The sequence below is a fragment of the Chiloscyllium plagiosum genome, chromosome 26, assembly GCF_004010195.1.
Source record: "Chiloscyllium plagiosum isolate BGI_BamShark_2017 chromosome 26, ASM401019v2, whole genome shotgun sequence".
Taxonomy (NCBI): domain Eukaryota; kingdom Metazoa; phylum Chordata; class Chondrichthyes; order Orectolobiformes; family Hemiscylliidae; genus Chiloscyllium; species Chiloscyllium plagiosum.
Genome location: NC_057735.1, coordinates 49,995,292 through 50,023,122, shown reverse-complemented (window position 1 = coordinate 50,023,122; position 27,831 = coordinate 49,995,292). Strand labels below are relative to the sequence as shown.

Below are 27,831 nucleotides of genomic sequence, written 5' to 3'. Positions count from 1 at the left end.
TGTCCTGGTGGCGGTTGGAGGGGCGGGCTCAAGGACGGAGGAGCGGGAAGTGGAGGAGATGAGGTGGAGAGCATCGTCGATCACGTCTGGGGGGATATTGCGATCTTTGAAGAAGGAGGCCATCTGGGTTGTTCGGTATTGGAACTGGTCCTCCTGGGAGCAGATGCGGCGGAGACAAAGGAATTGGGAATATGGGATGGCATTTTTACAGTGGGCAGGGTGGGAGGAGGTGTAGTCTAGGTAGCTGTGGGAGTCGGTCGGTTTATAATAAATGTCCGTGTTGATTCGGTCGCCCGGGATAGAAATGGAAAGGTCTAGGAAGGGGAGGGAGGAGTCTGAGACGGTCCAGGTGAATTTGGGGTCGGGGTGGAAGGTGTTGGTAAAGTGGATGAACTGTTCAACCTCCTCGTGGGAGCATGAGGCAGCGCCGATACAGTCATCGATGTAGCGGAGGAAAAGGTGGTGCCAGTGTAGCTGCAGAAGATGGACTGTTCCACATATCCTACGAAGAGGCAGGCATAGCTGAGGCCCATGCGGGTGCCATGGCTACTCCTTTGGTTTGGAGGAAGTGGGAGGATTGGAAAGAGAAGTTGTTCAGGGTGAGGACCAGTTCACAGTCAGTCGAAGGAGGGCGTCAGTGGAAGGGTACTGGTTGGTACGGCGGGAAAGGAAGAAGCAGAGGGCTTTGAGTCCTTCGTGATGGGGGATGGAGGTGTACAGGGACTGGATGTCCATGGTGAAGATAAGGCATTGGGGACCGGGGAAGCGAAAATCATGGAGGAGGTGGAGGGCGTGGGTGGTGTCCCGAACGTAGCCAACTGCCGCCGCGACATTAACCATCTCAACCTCTCCAACCTCTCACCCTCTGAACGTGCAGTCCTCCACTCCCTCCGTTCCAACCCCAACCTCACTATCAAACCGGCAGACAAGGAAGGCGCGGTAGTAGCTTGGTGCACCGACCTTTACATCGCTGAGGCTAAACGCCAGCTCGCGGACACCACCTCCGACTGCTCCCTTGACCGTGACCCCACCTCCCACCACCAAACCATCTCCCAGACCATCCATAACCTCATCACCTCAGGGGATCTCCCATCCACCGCCTACAACCTCAGTCCCACAACCCTGCACCGCCTGTTTCTACCTCCTGCCCAAAATCCACAAACCTGACTGCCCCGGCCGACCCATTGTCTCAGCCTGCTCCTGCCCCACCAAACTCATCTCTGCATACCTCGACACGGTCCTTTATTAGGAGAAAGTGAGGTCTGCAGATGCTGGAGATCAAAGTTGAAACTTTATTGCTGGAACAGCACAGCAGGTCAGGCAGCATCCAGGGAACAGGAGATTCGACGTTTCGGGCACAGGCCCTTCTTCAGGAAGAAGTTTCATCCTTTATTAGTCAAAGCTCAGAGTTTAAGAGCAGGGAGATGAAGCTGGAACCGTATGAAATATTCATTAGACCACAGAGTATTGTCTGTAGTTCTGGAATATACATTACAGGAGGGATGTGGCAGCACCGGAGTGGATGCAGGAGGACATTTACCAGGATATTGCCTGAGCTACACAGTTTTCGTTTTGAAGAGATTGGACAGACTGGGATTGCTTTCCTTGGAGCGGAAGAATTGACTATGGATTGAAAAGTATAAAATTATGAGGGTGATAAGATAGGGTACACAGGAAGAAAGGGGGGTTTAGATCAGAGTGGTGCTGGTAAAACACAGCAGGTCAGGCAACATCCAAGGGGCAGGAAGAATACTTTCCCCTTGTTGGCAGAATTAATGACCAGAACACAAAATTAAAGAAAGAGGCAGATAAATATGGACAACAACCAGACATGGGTTGTTGAGCAGCAAGTAATATTCACACCCACAAGTGTCCAACAGTGACACTTCCAAAAGTAGGTGGGAGGCAACAACAGTGCATACAGATATACTGACATAACTGATCAGAGTGTGGGCTATTTCCACAGTCATTCAGCTTAACTGTGATGTCATCAACACTACACAGGAAAAACTCAAAGCTCGGATGTTTGTTTAGTCAGAGAAACACAGCTGCCACTTTCTGCTGTAAGTGAAATCAATGAGGGGTCTCATTCCACTTTCCCAAGCATTTTTCCTTTATTTATTACTTACAGAACAATTGCTTCATGGATCATTAAGACTAATTGTTTTATCAACAACTGGGTGGCTCAGTAGGATTCCACCCTTGGGTGGCTGTCTGTGTAGAGTTTGCACATTCCCCCCATGTCTGCATGCCTTCCCTTCAGATGCTCCAGTTTCCTTCCACAGTCCAAAGATGTGCAGGTTAGATGGATTGACCATGCTAAATTGCCTATAGTTTCCACCAAAAAGGTGATATCTAGGTGGATTATGGGAACTTTGTGTTAAAGGGACAGGGTAAGAGAATGGGTCTGGGCTGGATGCTCTTCAGAGGGTTGGTGGACTCAATGGGCTGAATGGCCTGCTTTCAACTATAGGGATTCTAAGATTCTATGATAACTGGTTGTACATACAATGAATGGGCCAAATAGTTGAGTGAACTGCTGAAACCAGCTTTAATAATTTTCCTTCACTCTTGCAAACACTGATATCTGTTCACGCACTCTTTCAACACTGTTAACCTATTCACTAATTTACCAGTCAAGGAAGGCACTGGATTTCCTCTGTCTGAATCAGTTTTCATCAAACTAAGAATTTAGAAATTTGCATGGTTCAGTTCTCTTTCAACCACACCACAAATATCACAGGGGATTTCAGCTCAGTGTTGCTCTTGTCAACACTTTCATCAAGTTCCTGGAGAAATATGCCTTAATTGGAAAAACTACTTGTATATTGTTGATGTAAAGATGTATGGACCTAGAAACTGATATCACTGCGCAGATAATATTGAGCATCATTGAAGAATTGAGTATTGTGAAACCAATCAAGATTTGGGATTGGTGGTACAGAATTGTATTCTTCGGACTTCTTTCCTCCATTCATAATTGTGTATTGTTTATTTTGCTTTGTGTATGTGTGGGATTTTTGAAAAGGATAGAATTGAAGATGAATAAAAAATAATAAATCCTATTCTTTTACTATGCTTGTAACACAACTTCAACAATAGATAGTTTTTTTTTACTGTTGCTGAAAAAACCTGGCGTGGTTTGCATTTATCCAGGGTAGGAGTAATAGAGGCAAATTAGGATTCGTGATAGTTTCATTGAATTTTAACATCTGTAATGACTTTGGGAATAGGAACATTTGGATGTCAGATTTCCATCACACTGCCCAATACATTTTGACAACTGTAGCAGTCAACATAAAACTGGACTACTTTTAAAATATGTAACAGAAGATGTTTTGGAGATCCTATACTACACTAGTGATATATCATCCTGCTAAAGCAAGTTAGGAAACACAGCATAAGTGACTTAATTGGCTTAGGCGCATTAGTAGAAAGACAATCAAAGTTATTGGAGTCAGCTAAATTATAGGATGGGAATGCTCAGCTTTAATAATTCTTTCAAGGGTGACTTGAAGGTCCTAATTATGAGTTTTCACACCTGGGAGACCGCTGATGACCGTGTAAAATGGATATAGCAGTTTGCAACTGGTGTTATCACTGAAAGCAGCAACTCAAAATGACCCTTGATAACCACATCATATAAAGGCATTTGTGGCTGAACCTGCCTCTGCATATTGGTTTCTCCAGCCATCAGCAAAAGTATACCATGTGAAACTACCACAGGATTTAATTTGCTGCAAGTCTATCATCTTCTGTGGATGGAAGAGTGCTGATGCTTAGCAATTTAAAATGATAGAATGTAAAATTGGTTGAGCTGATCGAGTTTTTGAAGATGTGACAAAGTAGATTGATGAAAGCAGAGTGGTAGATGCTGTCTGTGTAAAGGTACTTGACAAGGTTCCGCATTGTAGACTGGTTAGCAAATTAGATCCGGGGGGGTCTAACATGGAATCCTGGGGCAGAGTGGAGCGAGCCAACTGGATACAAATTTGGCTTGAAGGTACGAGATGCAGGGTTCTTTTTCAGACTGGATGGCTGTGACAAGAGTTGTGCTGCAAGGAATAGTGCTGTGTTCGCTGTTTTTCTGTCAATTATGCAAATGATTTGAATGTGAATATACAAGGCATGATTAGCAAGTTTGCAGATGACACCTCACTTTATAATGGGACCTTGATCACATGGGCAGTGGAATGGCATTTGGAGTTTAATTTAGATAAATGTGAAGTGCTGCATTTTAATAAGGCAAACCAGGACAAGACTTGCATATGAATGGTAGGGTCCTGGGGAGGTTGCCGAACAAAGAGACTTAGGGCTGCAAGTGCATAATTTCTTGAAAGTAGAGTCGTAGGTAGACAGGGTGGTGACGACAGCGTTGAGTACACACCTTCAACGATCGGTGCATTGTGGAGGACATGCCACGACCTCACTCACTAGCCACGCTATCTTCCATACTGACAGACTTATCCAACCACTGGGATTCATAACAGCCCATAAACTGACAGCCACGCTCAGACAACAACTCACCAGCACAAAAAGACCCTATACTCATCATGTGCAAGACTAAAATTATTTACAGGATTCCATGCAAAGACTGCACAAAACACTATATAGGGCAAACAGGCAGACAACTAGCAATCCGCATCCACAAACACCAACTAGCCATAAAACACCACGGCTAGCTGTCCCTAATATCCATACACAAAGACAACAAGAACCACAAATTCGACTGGGACAATACAACAATCATAGGACATGCTAAAACATCACTTGTTTTATCAAAGCTGCAAATTTAAAATGGAGAGAACACAAGGAGTCTCCAGTTTTCTAATTTTCAGTCTGTAGACCAAAATAAAAAGGATGTGGTCTCTCATATCATCATTGTTCAATACATTTACCTGGCATACAATCTTTAATAAACTTTACAAAGTCTAGAGGGATAATATAAAGACATAGGACAGCATGACTGACTAAAATAATTGAAGGTTCTTTATTCGATTAATTGGAATTTCTACAAGCTTTATCTATGTAGAAGAATGATTGAAAAACCTTTAGGACATCCTAAACCCCCACAGATCCTGGAACATGGAAGCCAAAAATATTTAGAATAGAACCAAAGATGAAGGAAAAACCAAAAGCATAACATCTCTTGGGTCATGAAATCAGGTGACAAACCCTCAGAATGACTTTTCACCTGCAGTTACAAATAGTATCTTTTTGAGTTAAATGAGAGTATTTGTCTGGCTTATCTCAATGAGAGATCAATAACAAATTAATTTAATTGTTCAAGGTTATAAATCTCAATGTAAATTCCCCAGACTTTATTAACTGCTAAGGCAATCTCTGTACTAGAGTTAAATCAAACAGCAAGATTCATAATATCCTTGCGTTATTTACCTGAGATGACATCTGTGGGGTGGACATAAACAAAGCTCTTTAGCATGGTACAGACAAACCAGTTGGTTGGATTTACAAATGCACGAGATTGCAGACAAGAAACAAGTAGTCTTGCATTTTGCACACTGTCGCTCATCATCAGGTAATAATTCGAAGTTCTCTCGCACCGATTCAATTACTCCCTAGAATGAGGAAATTAGATGAATTTATTTTCAATTAAAACTTATATTCATTTGTAATATGGTCTTCAGATATTTCTGAAAGAAAATAGAAAAATGGTCCGTATCAACAGTTCAGATTTTACCAAAATACCAGAATAAATCTATCCTGAAATATAAGAATTTTATGAAGATTTATATGATTTATATGGAAACAGTGAAACAGGTCATCACAATGTCCCAATCAGTTCTAACTATATACTAATTCATTACATCCTGGCTTCCTACCAAGGACAGCACATCAGAAATGGTGTTTGCAGAAATGTAATTACCAGTCAATTTGTCACAAAAAGGTTCTAAGCATATTAAAAGCATATCTGTAAAGTACATCCACCAACTCACCCCCAATCCTGACAAATGCTCGAGATTAAAGCTAACTATTGTCAAACTCAAGTGTTACCCATGACCATGCATTTACACCATCACTAGTCTCACATATTTGCACCTCTAACATCAGGATCTGCCATTCAGCTGCTGAAATGCACATTTGTGCCTTTGATTCCCCAAAATGACAATCCCAATACACTCGATTACTAAACTTATGTAAACATTAAGTGTGAAAAGTAGAAAGTAGGTCCGATTTGACGAGTGCAAAGCAAACAAGATGTGGCTACAGGAAGATGGAGTGTTGCAAGAAAAATAGAGTACAGAGGTTATAACCTAAGTTATGGAACTCAATATTGAGTTCTAGAGGCCATAAAGTGCCTAAACAGAGAAAGAGGTATTGTTCCTTCAGTTGAGTTGAGCTTCATTGAAAAATTGAAGGAGGTTTATTGAAATAGTAAGCAGCTGGAATGTTGGGGTCATTTCTATGTTCCAGAAAGCAAATAGTCTGCATTTGGTCTCACCGATATAAAAGGAGACTGCATCGACAGCAGCAAATACAGTGGACTACATTGAAAGCAGTACAACTGAAATGCTGCTTAATCTGAAGAATGCGTTTGGGACCATGAACAGGGAGGAAGGTGAAGGTACACCTCTTGCATCTGAATGGGAAGGTGCCACAAAGGAGTGAGGAAATGTAAGGAGTGATCGAGAATGAACCAAGACTTCAAGGAGGGAACGTTCCCTGGGGAACACTGCCAATGAATTGGAGAGGAAGATGTGTGTTGGGTGGTGGCATCCTGCTGGAGGTGGCAAAAGATGATTGTTTGAATGCAGAGACTTCTTTCAATTTAGTCTACTGGACTTAATGCTCACAATGCAGTCTCTTTTACATTAGCAAGATAAAAACCAGACTGAATGATTGCAAAACCTCATTTCCTGAATAGACACTTTACAGCCTGTAGGTCTCAATATTGAGTTCCAAAGTTCCTTTTTCTGTACGATCCCCTATCCCCCAAACTCCTTTGGTTTGTACCTTGGTTTTGCTGTCAGCAGGGGGGACCCATTTTCTTACTTTCACACGTCCCTTAATACCTCTTTTACTTAGTTATTTCTCCTTTACCAATATATCATTGGGCTCTTGGCGCCCCTAGCTTTGAGCCTGCAAGCCTGGGTTTAAGTCCTACCTGCACCAGACACTTGTCATAATACTTACAGACAGTGATAGGGTCCCTGTCTGTGGCCAGAATTGAGATTCAAGTCTCACGTGCCCTGCAGGCACATCAAAGTCCAAACAGGTTGATTCAAAATACTTAAATCAAACATATGTATCAGCTGAATAACCCATACCATCAAAACCATTCTCTGTCTTTACATTAGAAATCACAGAAAGGAAGCTGTCATACAGAGTGACATCTGATTTTAAAATGCCCTAATGGATGTTTTAGCTTTTGCTGAAAGAGTATTCAAATGTCTACGGCCTCAATTCCTTTGCTGAATTTTGTTTGGTTGATTAAATGTACGAGAAATCTTGTGGAACAGAGGCAATGTGCCTATCTCTGGGCAAGAAGGTCCATGCTCAAGTTCTACCTGCCCCAAACATTATATGAGGGAAGGCAGTGGTGTAGTAGTTATGTCATTGGGCAGTAATCCGAAGCACCAGGCTAAAGTTCTGGGGCCAGGAGTTCAAATCCAAATATTGTACATGGTGAAATCTGAATTCAGTATAAATCTGGAACAAAAACAGTAGCCAAATGGTGACCATGTAACTGGTGTTAAGTGTCATCACGATTCACTGGGATTGAGCACTGGAAATCAGGTGACAACTCCTGACTTGTCACAAAAGTTAAAAATGTTTCACACAATAAACAAAGATTTTCCAATTAACTCAACATCTAGACCTAAGCACATAACCTAATTTCTGTACTTAACACCAACTATTTATTAAGTTTACAGACTCTAGTTACAGGTGAACAGTCATAAATCATTAGCATATAATTCTACTAATTAAAAATAATTTCCTTATAAACTCCCCTTTAATAACAGATGGGGAGGGGGAAAACAAAATCACATTACGACAAGGGATTATAAGCAAAGCAATTCAGTGGTTTTCATTCACAGTAGTTGTTAAAACAATTCTTGCACTGGTCAGAACACTGCTGCTCAGTCTTTTCTCTGGACTGGCTTTCAAGCAGCACAGGCTGGCTGGTTCATTTATAAATGGTCTTTGATTTAGGAATTAAAAGTCACAGCTTACAGCAACTGAAGAAGAAATGGACTACTTTGCTTCAGGCTCAAAACAGATGACTGCCACGAACAGAGTGAATGTGCTTGAGTTGCTGGTGGGCTGAACAGTTTCTCTCCACTTTGGTCACAACTACAAGCTGCTCAGTTACCCATGAGCCAATCAATCACATTGTTGTGGCAGGCAGAAGGCCTTTGTCATAAATAACTGATCACTAGTCAGCGTCTTTATGCCAACCAAAGCTTCGCTTGTACACAATCCCTCTGATCCAGCTCAGTCTGCAAACACAACTTCAGTATCTGTTTGAACTCTCAGTTGTGTAAATGATGCTCAATATGAATATCAAGGTACTCAATTTCAAAACATCTTGCAGCCATCCTTTGCTGTTTAAAACAAAAAAAACCTTATTTTTCATTTCAGTTCACAATTAAAAACACAAAAATAAAGAACACTCTTTCCACAACTTGGCCCTCAAAGAAAATGAAATGCCATTACAAAATTATGATAATTAAGACGACTTGCATCGATTTACCCATTCTTCTCCCAGTCGGAGCATTTCTCAAAATTATCTTAGTCACACAGCAAGGAAATGGGCCTTTTGGCCGAACTCATCCATGCTGACCAGGTTTCCTAAACTGAACCATTCCTATTTCTCTGCATTTGACTCATCTCTCTCTAAACCTTCCTGTGTACTCATCCAAATGCCTTTTAAATGTTTAATTGTACCTGCCTCGACCACTTCCTCTGGTAGCTTCTTCCATATCCACACCACCCTCGCCTTTAATCTATGCCCTCTAGTTTTGTAATCCCCTACCCTGGGGAAAAGGCCTTGTCAATTCGCCTTATCTATGCCCATAATGATTTTATAAAGCTATATAAGGTCACCCTTCAGTCTCCTATGCTCCAAGGGAAAGAAATCCCAGCCTATTCAGCCTCTCCTTTTAACTCCAACCGTCCAGTCCTGTTAACATCCTTGTAAATCTCTTCTCATACCCTTTCAAGTCTTTTCCATAGCCATGAGAATCTCCATTAGCAACTTACCCACCACTGACACTAGGTTCACCGGTTTGCGGTTCTATTCCTTGCAGCCTGTCATAAATAATGGCACACATTTAGCCACTTTCCAGTCTTCTAGCACCTTATTCATGGTTGTCGATAACATACACATCTCTGCTATGACCCCCACAATTTCTTCCCTAGATTCCCAAACTGTCCTGGGATACAACTGATCAGGTCCTGCAGATTTATCTGCTGTTATGCATTTTAAGACCTTGTGGACTCTTTTCAAGACATCACTATTTATTTTCTCCAAGTTTCCTAGCTTCCATGTCTTTCTTAAAATGGTAAAAACTGAAAAGATATATTTGTTTGGGATCTCACCCATTTCCTGTGGTTCAACACAGACAACCTCAATGATCTTTAAGGGGCTTTCTATTAAAGGAGCCTTAAAAGGTTCTCTCTTTCCTCCCTCGTTACTCTTTTGTCTTTAATATGCTTGTAGAACATCTTTGGATTCTCCTTTGCCCTATCTGCCAAAGTTCTCATGTCTCCCTTTTACCCTGATTTTTTTCCTCTTAACTGTACTCCTTCACCTCCTGTACTCCTCATAGGATTCACTTGATCCCAGCTATCTCGACCTTATAAATGCCTCTTTTGTTGTCCGGACCAGTCTCAATAGGTCTAGTCAGCCAATGTTCTGTACTCCTGCCAGCCTTGCCCTTCACACTACCAGAAACATGCTGGTCCTGAACCCTCATTAACTCAATTTTGAAAGCCTCTCACTTGCCAGACACCTGTTTACCTGGGAACAGCCTCCCCCCGTCAACTTTTGGAAGTTCTTGTCTATACCACCAAAACTGACCTTGCCCCAATTTAGAACTTTGACTTGTGGCCTATCCTTTTCCATAACGACTTTAAAACTAATAGAATTATGATCAGTGGTCCCAAAGAGCTCCTCATTTATATCTCAGTCATTTAGCCTGCCTTATCAAGAGGACAGAGTCAGAAGTCACAACATCTGGTTATTTGAAATCCACAAGGACTTCATCTGACAAAGGGGCAGAACTCTGAAAACTTGTGATTTCAAATAAACCAGTTGGACTATAACCTGGTGTTGTGTGAACTCTGACTTTGTCCTCTCCAGTCCAACACCGGTCCCTGCACAACGTGGATATTATCAAGAGTTTTGCCCTTTCTCTATTAGGGCCGTCTATATGTTGATTGAGAATATTTAACAAATTCCTCCCCATCCAAGCTCTTAACACTGTGGCAACCCAGTCTATGTTTGGGATTGTAAAATCCCTTCCTATTTCAACCCTATTATTCTTACAGCTATCTGCAAACTCCCTAAACATTTGCTCAATTTCCCACTGACTACTGAGAGGGCCCTATGTTACAAAGTGATCACCCTCTTATTATTTCTTAGTTCCACCATATAGTTTCAATGGACAATCCCTCAGGGGTACACTTTCTAAGCACTACCATGATTTCCCTAATTCTCCTCCTCTCCTGCCTCCCATTCTCTTCTTCCTATAGCATCTGTACCTCACAACACTGAACTGCCAATCCTGTCCTTTCCTCAGCCATGCTTCTGTAATTGCTATGATATCCCAGTTCCATGTTCCCATCGATACCCTGAGTTCATCTGCATTACCAGTCAGGCCTCTTGCATTAAAATAGATGCAGCTTCCCTCATTCCCTGCCTTGTATATTTAACTTACCCTTTAACCTCTGTACCAGCCTCAACGTTTGCTTATCTCGTTACTGCTTAGAGTCCCATCCCCTTGCTAGACTTGTTTAAACCCTCTTGAGTAGCTCGAACAAATTTCTCCACCAGGATATTGGTTCCCCCTCCAGTTCAGGTGCAACTTACCCTCTCCTACAAGCCACTTCTGCCCCAGAAGAGATCCCAATGATCCAAAAATCTGAATCCCTCACTCCTGCAAGAGTTTCTCAGCCATGCACTCCTCTGTCCTATCCTTATACACAGTAATCTCTCAAAAATTCAAGAGTGCGAGGAAGCAGAATTGAGTATGGCAGCCATCACCAAGGAGAAGGTGCTAGAAAAATTGAATGGCCTGAAGGTGGGAGGTAACGACTAGAGAGTGGCACTGGAAAAGCACAGCAGGTCAGGCAGCATCCGAGGAACAGGAAAATTGACATTTCGGGCAAAAGCCCTTCATCAGGAATCAAGGGCTTTTGCCAGAAACGTCGATTTTGCAGCTCCTTGGATGCTGCCTGACCTGCTGTGCTTTTCCAGTGCCACTCTAATCTCCAGCATTTGCAGTACCCACTTCTGCAGTGGTGGGAGGTAATGCCTGGACCAGATGAACTACACCCCAGAGTTGTAAGGGAGATAGCTGAAGAGCTAGTGACTGGTGATCTTTCAGCAATCCCTAGAGTCGGGTTCCAGAGCACTGGAAAAATCGCTAATGTTACACTCTTGTTTAAAAAGGGAATAAGGCAAAAGATGGAACATTACGGACCAGTTAGCCTAACCTTGGTCTTGGGTAAGATCCTGGAATCCAATGTGAAGGATGAGATTTCTGAATACTTGGAAGTGTATGGTAAAATAGAGCAAAGTCAGCACGGTTTCATCAACGGGAGGCGATGCCTGACAAATCTTCTAGATTACTTTGAGGAAATGACAAGTAGGTTAGACCAAGGACAGCCAATAGATATTATCTACCTGGACTTCAAGGCGGCCTTTGACAAGGTGCAGCACAGAAGATTACCAAGTAAGATAAGGACCCATGGTGTCAGAGGCAAGGTGCTAGCATGGACAGAAGCTTGACCATCTGGCAGAAAGCAGAGACTGAGGATGAAACAGTCCTTCTCAGGATGGCAGTTGATGACGTGTGGTGATCTGCAAGGCTAAGTATTAGGACCACTTTATACATTAATCATCTGCATGAAGGAACGGAGGGCATTCTGGCTAAATTTGCAGACGATACAAAAGATAGTTGGAGGGACAGGTAGCATTCAGGAGGCAAGAAAGGCTGCAGAAGGATTTGAGCAGGTTTGGAGAGTGGACAAGGAGGTGGCAGATGGAGTACAACATGAGAAAGTGAGAGATCATGCACTTTGGTAGGAAGAATACAGACATAAGACTATTTTCATAGCATCATAGAACCCTACAGTGTGGAAACAGACCCGTCGGCCTAACAAGACCACACCGACCCTCCAAAAAGTAACCCATCCAGATGCATTCCCCTACCTTATTACTTTACATTTACCCTTGACTAATGCACCTAACCTACACATCCCTGAACACTATGGACAAGTTTAGCATGGACAATTCACCTAACCTGCACATCTTTGGACTGAGGGGGGAAACTGGAGCACCCAAAGGAAACCCATGGAGCCACGGGGAAAATGTGCAACCACTACACAGACAGTACCCAAAGCTGGAAGTGAACCTGTGTCCCTGGCATGGTGAGGCAACAGTGCTAACCACAGAGTCACCATGCCGTCTAGTGGGGAGAAAGTTCAGAGGTCTGAAGTGCAGAGAGTCTTGGGAGTTCTAATCCAGGATTCTCTCAAGGTAAACCTTCAGGCGGAGTCAGTAGTTAGGAAGGTAAATACGATGATGGCATTTAATTTTGAGGACTAGAATATAAAAGCAGGAATGTACCTCTGAGGCTCTATAAGGCTCTGGTGAGACCGCATTGCGAGTACTGTGCGCAGTTCTGGGCACATATCTCAGGAAGGATGTACTGGCCTTGGAGCGGGAATAGAAAAAAAGACTTTAACATGAGGACTCTGGGTCTATATTCGATGGAATTTAGAAGGATGGGGGTTGGGGGGGGAAAATCGAATTGGAACATGCAGAATACTGAATGCCTGGACAGAGTGGATGTTGGGATGATGTTCCCATTTGCAGGCAAGACCAGGACCCAAGAACACAGCCTTAGAATGAAGGGTACCTTTTAGAACAGAGAGAAGGAGATACTTCTTCAGCCAGAGAGTGGTGAATCTAGGGAATTCAATGCCACTGAAGGCTATGGAGGCCAGGTCTTTGTGTATATTTAAGACTACGATAGATAAGTTCTTGAGTATCAAGGGGATCAAGGGTTACAGAGAGAAAGCAGAGGAGAACGGGGTTGAGAAACTTATCAGCCATGACTGAATGGCAGAGCAGACTCTATGGACTGAATGGCCTAATTTCTGCTCCTATGTCTTATGTTCTTATATTTGGAAGAAAGAGAGAGCTGTGAACATGGAGAATTCTCTCCCACAGGAAGACCAGTTCATTAGATATATTCAAGAGGGAGCTGGACATGGCCCTTGGGACTAAAGGGATGAAGGGGTATGGAGAGAAAGCAGGAATGGGATACTGAGATTACATGATCTGCTATGATCGTACTTAGTAGTGGCGCAGGTTCAAAGAAATGGCCTACCCCGCACCTATTTTCTATGTTTCTATTCCTGCTCTCACCAGCTCATGACACTAGAGATAAAGCAGAGATTACTACTCTTTAGGTCCTGCTTTTTTAACCTTCAGCCTAACTCCCTATATTTAATCTGCAGGACCATATTCTTTTTGCTACATATCATTGGTACCAATGTGTACAATGACATCTGGCTGCTCATGATCCCTTTGAAAATTTGCTTGTTTCAATATTGTACACTTGGGACAATTAAATTATCTTTGCTAGTAATGTGAATAATCTTTATGTTGACTAGTTACAATAAAAGCCTCCATCTAAAATGCTTTGCATTTTGAATTTTAAACCTTCAATGGAGGCTAGCAGACTGACTGTGTCATCACAGGAAATGACATCACCACGGGAGAGGACATCACCAACCCAAAGAAACCCAAACATATAAACAGAAAGCAGGAGTTAATCTGCAGTGCTTCGCCCAGAGGCCCACTGAAGGGGTTATCCAGTAGGGCGACAAAATGTCTGAAAAAGAACCTTCCAGCTCAAAAAGCAAACCTACATCCATTTTGAAAAGTCTGAAAAATTCAGGGTAGCCAAACTGGTTAATTTGAGATGGCCTTAAGCTGCTCAAAAGGCCTTTTTGCATTCTGCTGATCATAATATTTGTTAAAGAAACAAGCAAACGTGTTAAGATTACAACTATGGTATGGAAATTACACACAAACATCCAAAAAGGTTCAACAAAAAAAACTACTAATTTCACATTTAGTTTTTACATTTACAGCCTTCAATTTCACTCTCCTTGTCCAACAATATATCCTAGGAAGTTATTTTTGTTTTCTCAAGTTCACCTTTAGCTAAAAATCATTACTAAGCCAGCAAACTGCAACTGCTTAAAACAGGTCTCATATGCTGTTCCCACCTGCGACTATATTACAACATCTAAATAAACAACAGTTATAAACTCTAACTACGACTTGATTCATAACTCTCAAGAATGCAGCTGGATCATTTAACACCCAAATGGCATCACTTGACATTAGTATAACCCATTTGATCCACTAAAAGCAGCTATTTCTTCTGCCCTTGATGCGAAAGACAGTTGCCAATACTCCTTCAATACATCAAATCAACCCTGCTAATGCAAATTCCAAACTGATTTCAGAACAAGCAGTACTGGTGAACTTCAGCCCTCTTGACTAGATTTAATCAAGTGGTTTTCCAATACGTACTGAATTGCCATTTCTACGAGCTTGATTTTTTGGGCTCAACCAACAAAGCTGTTGCTTGATCAGTACTGTATGTCACATCATATTTAGCAAATATAATACAACCAAATATCTATTCAGATTACCTTATACTTGGTGTTCTGACAAGATCCTCCCCACTGCACTTCCTCGAAATGAGAATAGCATCTAATAATCCCAACATTTCTATAATTAGCTGTAATTGTGACATAACTGATCCTTCTTCCTTTGATTAGGAATATGCATCAGCCAAGTCACTCCACTAACCCTCCTAACTACTTTATACGAATCACAATTTCACTTTCAGAAGTTCACCTCGCAAAGGCAACAGTAACAATAACTCACCTCCAGCTTGAAATGTTCTAATTGCATAACGGTGGATAAATCCCCAGGACCTGATCAGGTGTATCCCAGCACTCTTTGTGAAGCTAGGAAAGTAATTGCTGGGTCCCTTGCTGAGACATTTGTATCATCAATACCCACAGGTGAGATGCTAGAAGACTTGAGATTGGCTAATATGGTGCCACTATTTAAGTAAGGTGGTAAGGAAAAGTTAAGGAACTACGGACTGGTGAGCCTGACATTGGTGGTGTGCAAATTGTTGGATAGGAATCCTGAGGGAAAGGAATGCCGGAGGAAAAAAAATCACAGAAGCGCTTCACAGGAGGCTCCCAAGCACTGAGGATGTCACCTAGACAGGGGACGAAACGTCTGCAACACAAATTCCCAGCTCGGCGAACAGAATCGCAACAACGAGCTACAAATCTTCTCACAAACTTTGGAATGGATTTACATGTATTTGGAAAAGCAAGGGCCGATTAGGGATAGGAGAAAGTGAGGTCTGCAGATGCTGGAGATCAAAGTTGAAACTTTATTGCTGGAACAGCACAGCAGGTCAGGCAGCATCCAGGGAACAGGAGATTCGACGTTTCGGGCACAGGCCCTTCTTCAGGCCCTGAAGAAGGGCCTGTGCCCGAAACGTCGAATCTCCTGTTCCCTGGATGCTGCCTGACCTGGTGTGCTGTTCCAGCAATAAAGTTTCAACTTTGATCTCCAGCATCTGCAGACCTCACTTTCTCCTCAATCACATGGAATACAGGGAGAACTAGCCATTTGGATACAGAACTGGCTCAAAAGGTAGAAACAGAGGGTGGTGGTGGAAGGCTGCTTTTCAGACTGGAGGCCTGTGACCAGCGGTGTGCTACAAGGTACTGGGCCCACTACTTTTCATTGATGAACATAGAAGGAATAGTTAGTAAGTTTGCAGATGACACCAAAACTGGAGGTGTAGTGGACAGCGAAGGAGGTTACCTCAGAGTACAAAAGGATCTTGAGCAGATGAGCCAATGGGCCAAGGAGTGGCAAATATTTAGATAAGCATGAGGTGCTGCATTTTCAAAAGGCAAATGAGGGCAGGACTTATCCATGTAATAAGGTCCTGGGGAATGGTGCTAAACAAAGAGACCTTGGAGTGCAGGCTCATAGCTCCTTGAAAGTACAGTAGCAGGTAGACAGGATAATGAAGACAGTATTTGGTATGCTTGCTTTTATTTGTCAGTGCATTGAGTACAGGAGTTGGGAAGTCTTGTTGCAACTGTTGGGCCAATACTGGAATACTGCGTTCAATTCGGGTCTCCCTGCTTTAGGAAGGATATTGTGAAACTTGCAAGGGTTTAGAAAAGATTTACAAGGATGTTGCCAGGGTTGGAGGGTTTGAGCTATAGAAAGAGGTTGAATAGGCTGGGCAGTTTTCCCTGGAGTATCAGAGGCTGAGGAGGCACTTTATCGAGGCTTAGAAAATCATGAGGGGCATGGAAAGGGTAAATAGACAAGGTATTTTCCCTGGGGCAGGACAGTCAAAACTAGAAGGCACAGGTTGAGGCAAGAGGGGAAAGATTTAAAGAGAGACCTAAAGGGCAACTTTTTCACGCAGAGGGTGATGCATGCATGGAATTAGCTGCCAGTGGAAGTGGTGGAGGCTGGTAAAATTACAACATTTAAAAAGATGGTATATGAATAGGAAGGGTTTGGAGGGATATGGGCCAAATGCTGGCAAATGAGACTAAGTATAGGATATCTGGTTGGCATAGATGAGTTGGATCAACAGGTCTGTTTCCAGTTTGTACAGCTCTATAATTCTACATAGAATGTTTATCTGCCCATTCATTCATTTTCATCTGTGAAACTTTCACATGTTCATCTGCAACTCTACATGCACCAGAAAATCTTTCTAGAAAGATAGAAGTGTAATTCAACATTCAGGATTCATTTTTTTCTGGTTCAAGAACTCCCCGAATAAATTTTAATGGACCTCTTCTAAAGCAAGACAAATGGGCTAAAACCCAGTAGATTAATTTGGAGAATCTCTGGTAACAAATAATAAAAGAAATCGAATCTTTGTCCCAATCCTGTTGGTATTCGTGTCAGTATGTTTTAATCATGGTTTTGAGAGTGCAATGGTATCAGTGATTTTGCATGATACATAGTTGACTTCAATATCTAAACTGCGAATGATTTAACGAAAAATGTTAGACTAAGTTAGAACGCTGATTAGATTTCTTTTAATCTGTAGCCCAAAACAATTTTTTTTTAAAAACTTCCAAAATATCCATCACCACTAATTATAGCTGTCCTTAAAAGGAATAGCTTCTGGCAATTGGGTTGGCACGTACATAATTGTAAGCATATAATGGTATTCTTCTTCTCTTTGGACACAATCTAGTAATTCCGGACTGAATGATTCTGCAAAATTAAATGTGGGTATCAAAGGTGCTGATTTGATTGAGGTGTTCCTATCATCTGACAGTTTCGCTGTTACGTTTATGAAGTCTTGACCATGCAAAATGCCACATTTTCCATATTTCTTTATAGTCTGCCAACGGAAGTTCATGCGCTGTTCTCAATATTTCCTGACAATATCTAAGGATGTATGCAGGTGTTCATCTGAATTCAATTTTCAATATATTAACACTAACTCCTTCTGCGTTAGCTTCAATGAGATCTGTCTGTACTTAATTAACACTTGATCTGCTTCCTGAGACCCCATTCACAAGGACATACCAAACACTTCTTTTGAACTATTCTCATTCTTTAGTAGTGTTTTAGCTACCCTAACATCTGCTTGTGGCATTACTGCGACTTTTTGTGATTGAATTATGGTTAATGCTCTGGTCCCAGAACCTATTCCAGGTGCGGCGGTGGCAGAGAAATTGAGAATAAGGGATAGCATTTTCACAGGAGGCAAGGTGGGAGAAGGTGTAATCCAGGTAGCTATGAGAGTCTGTAGGTTTGTAGAAAACGTCAGTGTTGAGTCAGTCACAGTTGATGGAGATGGAGGGGTCCGGGAAGGGGAGGGAGGTGTCGGAGATGGTCCAGGTTAATTTAAGGTCGTGTTTGTAAAGTTGATGACAGACTCAACATTGACATCTTCTACAAACCCACTCTCACAGTCGCCTGGATTACACCTCCACCCACCCTGCCTCCTGCAAAAATGCTATCCCCTTATTCCCAATTTCACTGCATCTGCTCCCAGGAGGACCAGTTCCACCACAGAACACACCAGATGGCCTCCTTTATAAAGGCCGAAATTTCCCCTTCCACGTGGTTGATGATGCCCTCCAGCACATCTCTCATCTACTTCCTGCACCTCCGCTCTCGAACCCCACTCCTCCAATCACAAGGACAGAACTCCCTGATCCTCACCTTCCACCCCACCAACCACCATGCATCATCCTCCACCATTACTGCCACCTACAAACGGACCCCACCAGTGATATACTTCTCTCCCCACCCCTATCTGCTTTCCGTAAAGATCATTCCCTCCATGACTACCTAGTCAGGTCCACACCCCCCAACAACCCACCCTCCCCTCCTGACACCTTCCCTTGCCACCGCAGAAATTACAAAACCTGTGCCCACACCTCCAACACCTCCCCTCACCTTAAAGCCCCAAAGGAGCCTTCCCTATCCAAGGTTTCACCTGCACTTCCACACACGTCATTTACTGTATCCATTGCTACTGATGCAGGCTCCTCTATATTGGGGAGACATGACGCCTACTCACAGAGCGCATCAAAGAACATCTCTGGCACATGCGCACCAACCAACCGCACAGCCCTGTGCTAAACACTTCGACTCCCCTCCCACTCCACCAAGGACATGCAGATCCGGGGCCCGCCATCCCCAATCCCTTATGACCTGCGCCTGGAGGAAGAACGTCTCATCTTCCGCCAACCCCGTGGAGTCAATGTGGATTTCACCAGTTTCCTCATTCGCTTTCCCTCCCCCCACCTTATCCCAGTTCCAACCTTCCAGCTCAGCACCATCCTCAGGACCTGTCCATCTTCCTTCCCACCTATCCACTCTACCCTCCCCTCTGACCTATCACCATTACCCCAACCTCCATCCACCTACTGCACTCTCCCTTCCCCCTCCAATTTATCTCTCCACCTCCGAAGCTCCTAGCCTCATTCCTGATGAAGGGCTTTTGCCCAAAACATCAATTTTCCTGCTCCTCAGACGCTGGCTGAACTGCTGTGCTTTTCCAGCACCACACTCTCAACTCTAAAGTCACAAGTAACAAGAACTGAAGGGAAAACAAACAGTTTCTTTGGGCTTAAGATGATTTACTGCAGTGAATAGACAGAGCAGGTTTACAGTATCTAAATAGCTTCCCTGTATCATGTTCACAGGCCAAGTTGTTCCTTTCTCAAGAACTAATCACATAGTAGTTGACAGGCAGTAAACTGCTGTCTTTAATGCCCCAGGACATCAATGTGGACTTCACTAGTTTCCTCATTCCCTCCCCACCACCCCCTCACCCTATCCCAGTTCCAACCTACCAGCTCAGCGCCGTGCTCATGACCTGTCCCAACTGTCAATCTTCCTTCCCACCTATCCGCTCCACCCTCCTCCCTGACCTATCACCTTTAACCCCACCGCCATTCACCTAGTGCACTCTTAGCAACCTTCTCCCCAGCCCCACCCCCTCCCATTTATCTCTCCACCAGAGGCTCCCAGCCTCATTCCTCATGAAGGGCTCCTGCCCGAAACATCAATTCTCCTGCTCCTCGGATGCTGCATGGCCTGCTGCGCTTTTCCAGCAACACGCTCTCTACTCTGATCGCCAGCATCTGCAGACCTCACTTTCTCCCTGCTGTCTTTGATAACCTGTCGTTAAACAACAGGCCAATCAACTTCCTGTTGCGAACCAAAATTCCATCCATATGTAATCCTTCAATCAATTACTGCTTGAATGAGCAGCTGCAATGATGATTACAACCAGTATCAGCTTGTCTTAAAAAACTTACGGCATCCATCTTTGAGTTTTTTTTAAAAAGACTTCATTCATTTTAGCCCAGAATTAAACACACAGAAAATTAAAAATGGGTCTTTAAATCGTAAAATTCTATTCAGTTCACTCAGCCCAAATCCCAACAATCTTCACCTGCTTCATCAATGATTTCTTCTGAATCAAGTAAATACTGTAATTTCTCAGCCCTAATCAATTCCATTAAAAAAGTCACAAGATTCAAAACTAACTTGGTTTCAGTCTCCAGATACTGCCAGACCTGCTCAGTTTCTCCAGCACTTTCTGTTTTTACCCAAAGTATCAAAACCCATTTCTCCACACCAGCTTTTGGATCAAGCAATCACTTTTCTAATTGTATTTACTTACGCCACTTTGTAGATGGAACAAGTAATAGTCCAGAGATTAATAATATTTTTGAGGTTCTGCTTTTAAAATTTAGCTTCCAGCAGCTCATATGTTCAAAACAGATAGTCCTATCTATGCCTTCGGCATTTCGATGGAAAATGAAAACTGGTTAATCCAGACCTGCATAAATGCCCAGAACTCTATCCTTTGACTTTAACAGATTGGGGTCAAGTCCTAAAAAGTAAATTGCAATGGCTTTGTATTTAATGTACCTGGGCAAGTAGTGAACCATGTTAAGTTAGTGAGAGCGCAACTGTAATTGACTGGTATTTGAGTAGAGATAGAAGTTTTGCACAAGATGGACTTAAAGGGTGCTCTGCCATGTAGTACAGGTACCATATGGCAGAGCACCAATGAGCATTTGAGCTTGCAGGTGACAAACCATACAGGGACTCAGCCTGGAGACTAATATAACAACAGGAGTAAACAATGTTGACATAAAGGTGAACAGTACTTCTGACAGAAAATATAATGAGTGGAGATTTTGTTACACAAATATTTAATTTCTGCAGTACTCACCATTTTACGAACAGCTTCCCGCAATTTCTTCTCTTCCTCTATCATAATGACCATATCCTTATAGACAGCAGATGCTAAAACAACATCCAAATCCTTAGACTTGGATGCCATCTTACAAATCATTTCATCATGAGAGAAAACACAGTAACGATTCAGGAGACGATAATGTTCCACACACTGTCGACCCATTGGTAGCTGCAAGATGAAGACACTTAGCAAGCAGGACATTTTTTAAAAAGCAATTTGAGAACACATTTTTAAAGTTCCGTTGGCAAGTGTAGAAAGGAGGACAACGTTTTGGGCCACACATTGATGTTCACTATAAATGCTAACATGTGCAAACTCCAAAAGCATTTCTGCTCATTTTATAAATTAACCTCTTGCTGATATGGTAACAAATATATTCAATTTAGTTATGGATCTAGTCTTTAAACTTGAAATTACCTTTCGCTCCATATGAAGACTCAGAGACGCTTGCATTTCATAAGATTTCATAAAATCCCTCATGTGGAAGCAGGTCATTCCACACCGATCCTCCAAAAGAGCACTGCACCCAGACCCACCCTCCTACCCTATCCCTGTAACCCTGCATGTCCCATGGCTAACCCGTATAACCTGCACATCCCTCGACACTATGGGCAATTTAGTCAATCCACCTTACCTACGGGAACAAACCCCTGCAGAAACAGGGAGAACGTGCAAACTCCACACAGACTGTCACTCGAGGCTAGAATTGAACCCAGGCTCCTCTTGCTGAGAGACAGCAGTGCTAACCACTGAGCTGCAATGCTGCCCCAAATATTCGTCCATAAGTGCAAAGTTTGCACTTACCCAGTCCATTGTGCAGAAATTCACAGCTTCGGCAAAGTTGAAGCCCTGGTTAAAACCACTGTGATAGGCTCTGGGGAATGTGATGACAAACTCCCCTGCACACTGATTAGTTCTATAAACCTACAGTGAGAAAAAAATTAATCAATTTCAACAGACAACAATCAACTCTGAAGGACACTGCCAACCAGATTCATGCTTATAATGTTTTCAGGGTTAATGCTCTTTACAGAAGTAATTTCCAAAACAAACATTGTATAAGTTAAAGCCCAATATGTAGGAAAAAGTTAAAGGAACAATGTTTTCCACTAAATCCTGCATGACTGAAAATATTTCTACTGTAATATCAATTCAGCTTCATATATTCAGTTTGTACAAAATTTCAAATGTTATTTCAAAAGCCACAAATATATTCTGGCAATTAATCAAGTATTCATCACAACATGTAGCTACTTTATGGTTGGTACTCTTTTTGTGATGTTAAGTTCAGTCAACAATGTTATAAGTCACATGTATACACATTTCTGAAAAACAAAATTTACCACTAACTCAGAATGCCTTATAATGCCAAATCCACAAGCTATGAGATAAATAAACCAAACTTAAATATGCAAGTTATTTTTATTTGTAGAACGGATTGAGAATTATTAAATTCTGTTAAATAAATGTATCTGAAAAAAAGTTAATAATAACCATAAAACTACCATTTGTTATCAAAACCTGGGTTTACCAATGTTCTTTCATGAAAACTGTCATTCATACCCTGGCTGGCCTGCATTCAAATTCAGATCAAAAATAATTCATTTGTTTCTTAAAGTATCCGCAAAAAGTCAGCATGTCACTCAACTGCATTCAAGAATGTGGCGCACCATAATCTTCAAGAGCAATGTGAATGGATTAAAAAAAAGCAGTATAGGTACATAGCAGCCACACTTAGAAGATTCAAAAACAATTACTAGGATAGCTGTAAAAAGCTACTTTACAAAGTAACTGCTGAGGAAGACAAAATGCAAAGCAAAAGCATATTGGAAACAGGAGGAAATTCAAAAATATCTTTATTAAGAGCTGAATATAAATAGAAGTGAGCAGCAATGGAAAGGAAGATTAGTAGACAAACGGATGGACAGGCTTACGCACACAAAGGAGGCAAATGTTTACAAAAGTTAAAAAAAAAGCAAAAAAGAGGAAGAATGCGGAGAGTGAGGGACATTGAAATACAGTACAACTCAAGTCTAGTTACTGCATCAAACCACATTATAAATAAATACCAATACTGTATTTTACTGGCATATTTAATCAAGTTAAAAAATTGCCATACTTGCCAGTACTGCCTTATATATGGAAGGTATTGTAACTACTGAAATTGTAGCTGGGCCAATAGATATTATTGGCCTAGTATAAAGTAGACCAGTTTAAAACAAAACTGGATTTATTCTTTTATTTAACAAGACTAGTCACTCATGAATGCATATGCAAATTAATATTGCACATGTAAGGTTTTATTTCTGCTTTGGTTAGCAAAACAGTAGAGTCAAAGCAGGCATTTGGTACAAGCTGGAAATTTTCCATTATTTTATCTCAATACACAAACACCACTGGACAATCTGTGATAGAATGAACAAACAAGAGACTCTCCAAATGTTAGTAGTACCCAATTAGTTAGATTGAGGCAGCAAGTGCCACAGACAAAGAGTAATTTACAAGGTTGACACATTATAGGAACCAAAAGTGGTAGAAACCTGAGGCCAAGGGTGATTGTACATTGAGATGGAACTTACAAAGCAACTGGGTCTGCTTGGGATCAGTCCCAGGCTAGTTACTGGTTACAATGTGCCAAATTAAATTTGAAAGCTAGACAAGAAAGTAGCTCCACTTTTTTATATTAGGCTAACTTGAGAAGGACAAATAGAAGGGACACAAGCAGAAACTCAGCTGGGTATACTGGTGACATCACCATCACCACTACTTCAAGGGCTATGGGATGGGCAAAATGTTGGTCTAGCCAGCAACTCCCACATCCGAAGAAAATCTAGCCACACACTTAGCCAAGTTGCTTTAATACAGATACAAACGCATTTATACCATGTCTTGTCAACAAGCACCAAAAGGGTAAACCCAATTCAGCTAATGGCCACCTCATCACTCTAGTTCAGTCAAAAACAGTGCCATTTATAAAGCAATTAAAATAATACTTACTCCACAAGAACCTGCTTATCAATGGGCCTGGCAGAACTAAACTGGCAATCAAACTCAGACTCAGAGAACTAGGAAATAAAAATACTAAAATTCTAGAGATAAAGTAATAGTGGCAATTCTTTGGCATCAAGGCAATGTATGGATGAGTGAAGCATGAAGAAACTCCAGCATAATTGAAGACAATGGGGAACAACACTCCCAAGTTGGGAGTCAATCGAGCACGAAGAACGATTGTTGTGCTTGTTGGAGGCTAGTCAACTCAGCCACAGCACACTGCAGGAATTCCTCAAGAGCAGCATCCTCGATCCAACAATTTTCATCCGTTTCCTCAAATATCTTTTGCTCATAAAAGGTCAGGAATGATGTTTTTGCTGATAATTGGAAAGTGTTGAATACCATTCTCAACTTCTCACATTATGAACCAGTCTATGCCCATCTGCAATAAGACCTCAATTAGATTCCACTGATACATAGGAAAATTATGCAATAATTATGCAACACCAAGCAATAAGAAGCTCCAACATATGAGCATCCAACTATTCCCTCTTTACCTTTAATGGTATTACCATAGTGGAATCTGCCACCATTGACCAGAACCTTAACTGAACCAACCAGATAAATACTGTTGTCAGAAGAGTAAGTGGGAGGCTGGGAATATTGCAGCTCACCATCTGTCCAGCATTTACAAGGCAACAAGCCAGGAACATAATGGAATAATTGCCAGTATGTAAGGAGTCAAGAAAAGCTGTTGACTTCGGTGTTAGTGTCAGAATCGATAGCTGGAAATGATATATTAATGAATGGATTGATAAAAATAATCAAGTATCACTGGTCTAAAGAACAACTAGCAGTGCTAAAGATACTGAGATTGCCAGCGATTAACAAACGTATGTGCCATTTTAATGAGGCTACTTCAGTAACAGAAAACAGATTTCTGTTGAGTTATATACAGGGGTTGTAAGAAAGACTGATATAGATGTAAATTGATGACTATATTTTCAAGAAACTTCAGCAAAATAAAGTTGGAGGCATGGCTTTCATTTACCAGGATAGAGGAGTTCAAGAGTTTTTTCAGGGGGGCCAAAATGCTGGTCATTTCACTAAAAACAGAATCATCACACTTATTTTACTAGATTGGTAATCCAGGTGCCTGGACTAATTCTGTAGAGATCAGCATTCAGCTCACCACAGCAGCTAAGGGTATTTGAATTAATTTCATGAATAACTCTGGAATTTTAAAAAAAATTCTTATTAGTAATGATGATCTTTAAGCTATCAAATTATGGTTTAAAAACCCATTTGATTCCTTAATGTCCTTCCAAGGAGGAAATCTGGACTATTATACAGTTAAGTCTACAATGTGAGCCAACTATTTAACTGGCAGAAGATTTAAGTAAGCAAGCACTTTGGATATACCCACAAAATAAAATCCTGATTGCAGGGAGTTGACAATGCAGATCACCACATGCACAAGGGCAATTAGGAAATGGGTAATAGAATGTTAACTCCGCACTCCATGTACAAATTAAAAAATGGACAGATGGAAGGGTGGAATATCTGAGGAAAAGAAATTATTTTCATCATGAGTCACTTAAGTGGATATATGGGCATAGCAAAAAAAGTCAAATCTTCTGGATAAGTTGAGCCCAAAGAAGGCAGATGGGAAGATAGAATGACATTGTTTTGGAGTAAGGCAAAAGCGAATGAATGCCTTTATTAAACTGTAACAATGACGAGGTCTATGAGCTCCTTATTGTTGAAAATAAAGACACAGAAGACTGCAGTGAAGAGCAATGGACTGACTGCTAATGGAAAAAAGTCAAAGGTTAATCACTGCCATGGAGCTGTCAATGGTCTGGTAGAGCAAAACAAGACTGAGTTTGATACCAACAGATAAAAGCAAAGTAGGCACCCAGTGCTGGAACTTGTCTAATCCAACCTCTTCTTTTACCTCTTGACTTGAGATTGGATGGCATCAGCAGTGCAGAGGGATCTCAGTGATGGCAGTGAGCGAACCTCGTGCAGACTGAAGCAGCAACGAGTGAGCCTTACTTTTCCAGGGTGAGCACAAGACCTCTTATCAGAATCGGTAGCTAGGACACCGGTGGCGGCAACATCAAAAGTAGGCCCACTGGCAAAAGACGGCACCTCAAGAGCAGCAACTTCATCGGTTGGGTCTAGCACTGGCAATGGTGAAGCGGTGGTAAAAGGGCATTACTATGACATTGACAAGGTAGGCCAAGTGGTGACAGATGCAACTTTGGCGTTGGTGGGTCTGGCACAGACAGCAGTAAGGCAGTGGTGGAGGAGCACCGGCTCAGTGGCAAAAGATGGTGCTGAAGAGAGATGATTTCACTGTTGGTCAGGTCTGGTGTAGATGTCAGCGAGGCAGTGGAGGGATGGCAGTGGTTCAATGATGAGGTGGCTCAGGTCTGATAGAGTCTCCAAGCTATATCTTTCTATTTATTTTTATTATTCTTAAAATGTTTCAGACAACGGTTCCCAGTCACACTTGTTTTGACTAATATATTGTTTCCAAATTACAGCCTTTTATGCTATGTTTCAACATTAAAGACCTCAAATTGCGCCAGACTATGACGACAGTGGAAAAGTTTTTCACTGTATCTTACGTGTATTTTTACCATGAGAAAAACAGTAACAACAAAATTATTCATTTTCACAAAAAAAAACTAATTGCATGCAGGATATACTCAAGGGAGTAAAGTTCATGAGGGAAGAAGAATAATTCCCAGAATGGGAGAGAGTAAAGTCTTCACCAGGAATTTGAGTATTAAAGATGGAACTGAAGGGGTGACTAAGACAATCAACAGCTGTATTTTATTGTGGCAACTGGACCTGGGAGACTGTATTCCAAAAGCAGTTGCAAGAAGTGGGATCGGCATAAAGTCTAGTTTAGTGTAAAATATAGACAGCTGTGGAGACCAATATCATTAACTGATTTTCAGACAGCAAGTGTGAGGCAGAGTTGTTGTGTGCAAGAATAATAGTTGATACGAATATAACAATTAAAAGATAGAAGGGCATGAAATCAGAGAAAATCAAATTCACCAAGATCAAGGAGTTTCTTCACAAGACTGAGAAAATTCTGAATTATGAGTGAGGAAGTTTAAAATTACAAATTCGGCTCAAAGGCAACGTACTTTATAAAGGGCTTAAAGCAGTAGAATGAAGGACAAAAGGATAACTAATTGGTGAGGATAGGACATTTTGTAAAAAAGCACCATATTGTGTGATCGGTAGTTGATGTCATGATGTGGTTCATCATGCCATCACATGGTTTTGACAGTGAATGTGAAATAAAAATCAGGCAGAGAGTGATGATGTCATCATCTGTAATACAAATTTCTGTCAAATTCATAATATCATCCACAATAAAGGCAGATGATGGCAATGACAAACAGACATACATTGTGAAAGAACAGGAGAAAGTGATTCTCGATTCACTGTCATTGTCCAAAGTGACAGATATAGGTGAAACAATTGGAATCTGAAAGACTTTAGCAAGAACAACCTCCACTGGATCTGGTGGGCATAAAGATTAGCAAGAAGGGCAAATAGAACAGTTAGAATTACCGTTCCTTATGTAGCAAAAGATGCCTGCTACAACAAAGGCAATTTAAATTTTTAGAGTGCAGGCAGTCTAGTAGTGACAGATTGGAATAGGTGTTGAGAGTTAATGGCAGCAACAGGAAAAATGAAGAGCACACTGGACAAAGTTGAAATAACACAAGGATGT

The 27,831-nt window shown here is 41.7% G+C and overlaps 1 protein-coding gene across 2 annotated transcripts in view; it reads right to left on the bottom strand.

The window, feature by feature from the left end:
• LOC122563341 (lysine-specific demethylase 5B-like) overlaps positions 1 to 27,831 on the bottom strand; it is a 231,711-nt gene that overhangs the window by 106,820 nt on the left and 97,060 nt on the right. For both annotated transcript variants that reach the window (XM_043717091.1, XM_043717092.1), the window contains 3 exons: positions 21,882 to 22,001; positions 21,051 to 21,245; positions 5,398 to 5,579 (listed from right to left, as the gene is read on the bottom strand). In XM_043717091.1, the coding sequence (XP_043573026.1) occupies positions 5,398 to 5,579; positions 21,051 to 21,245; positions 21,882 to 22,001 (497 nt within the window). The remainder of the gene's footprint in view (positions 1 to 5,397; positions 5,580 to 21,050; positions 21,246 to 21,881; positions 22,002 to 27,831) is intronic.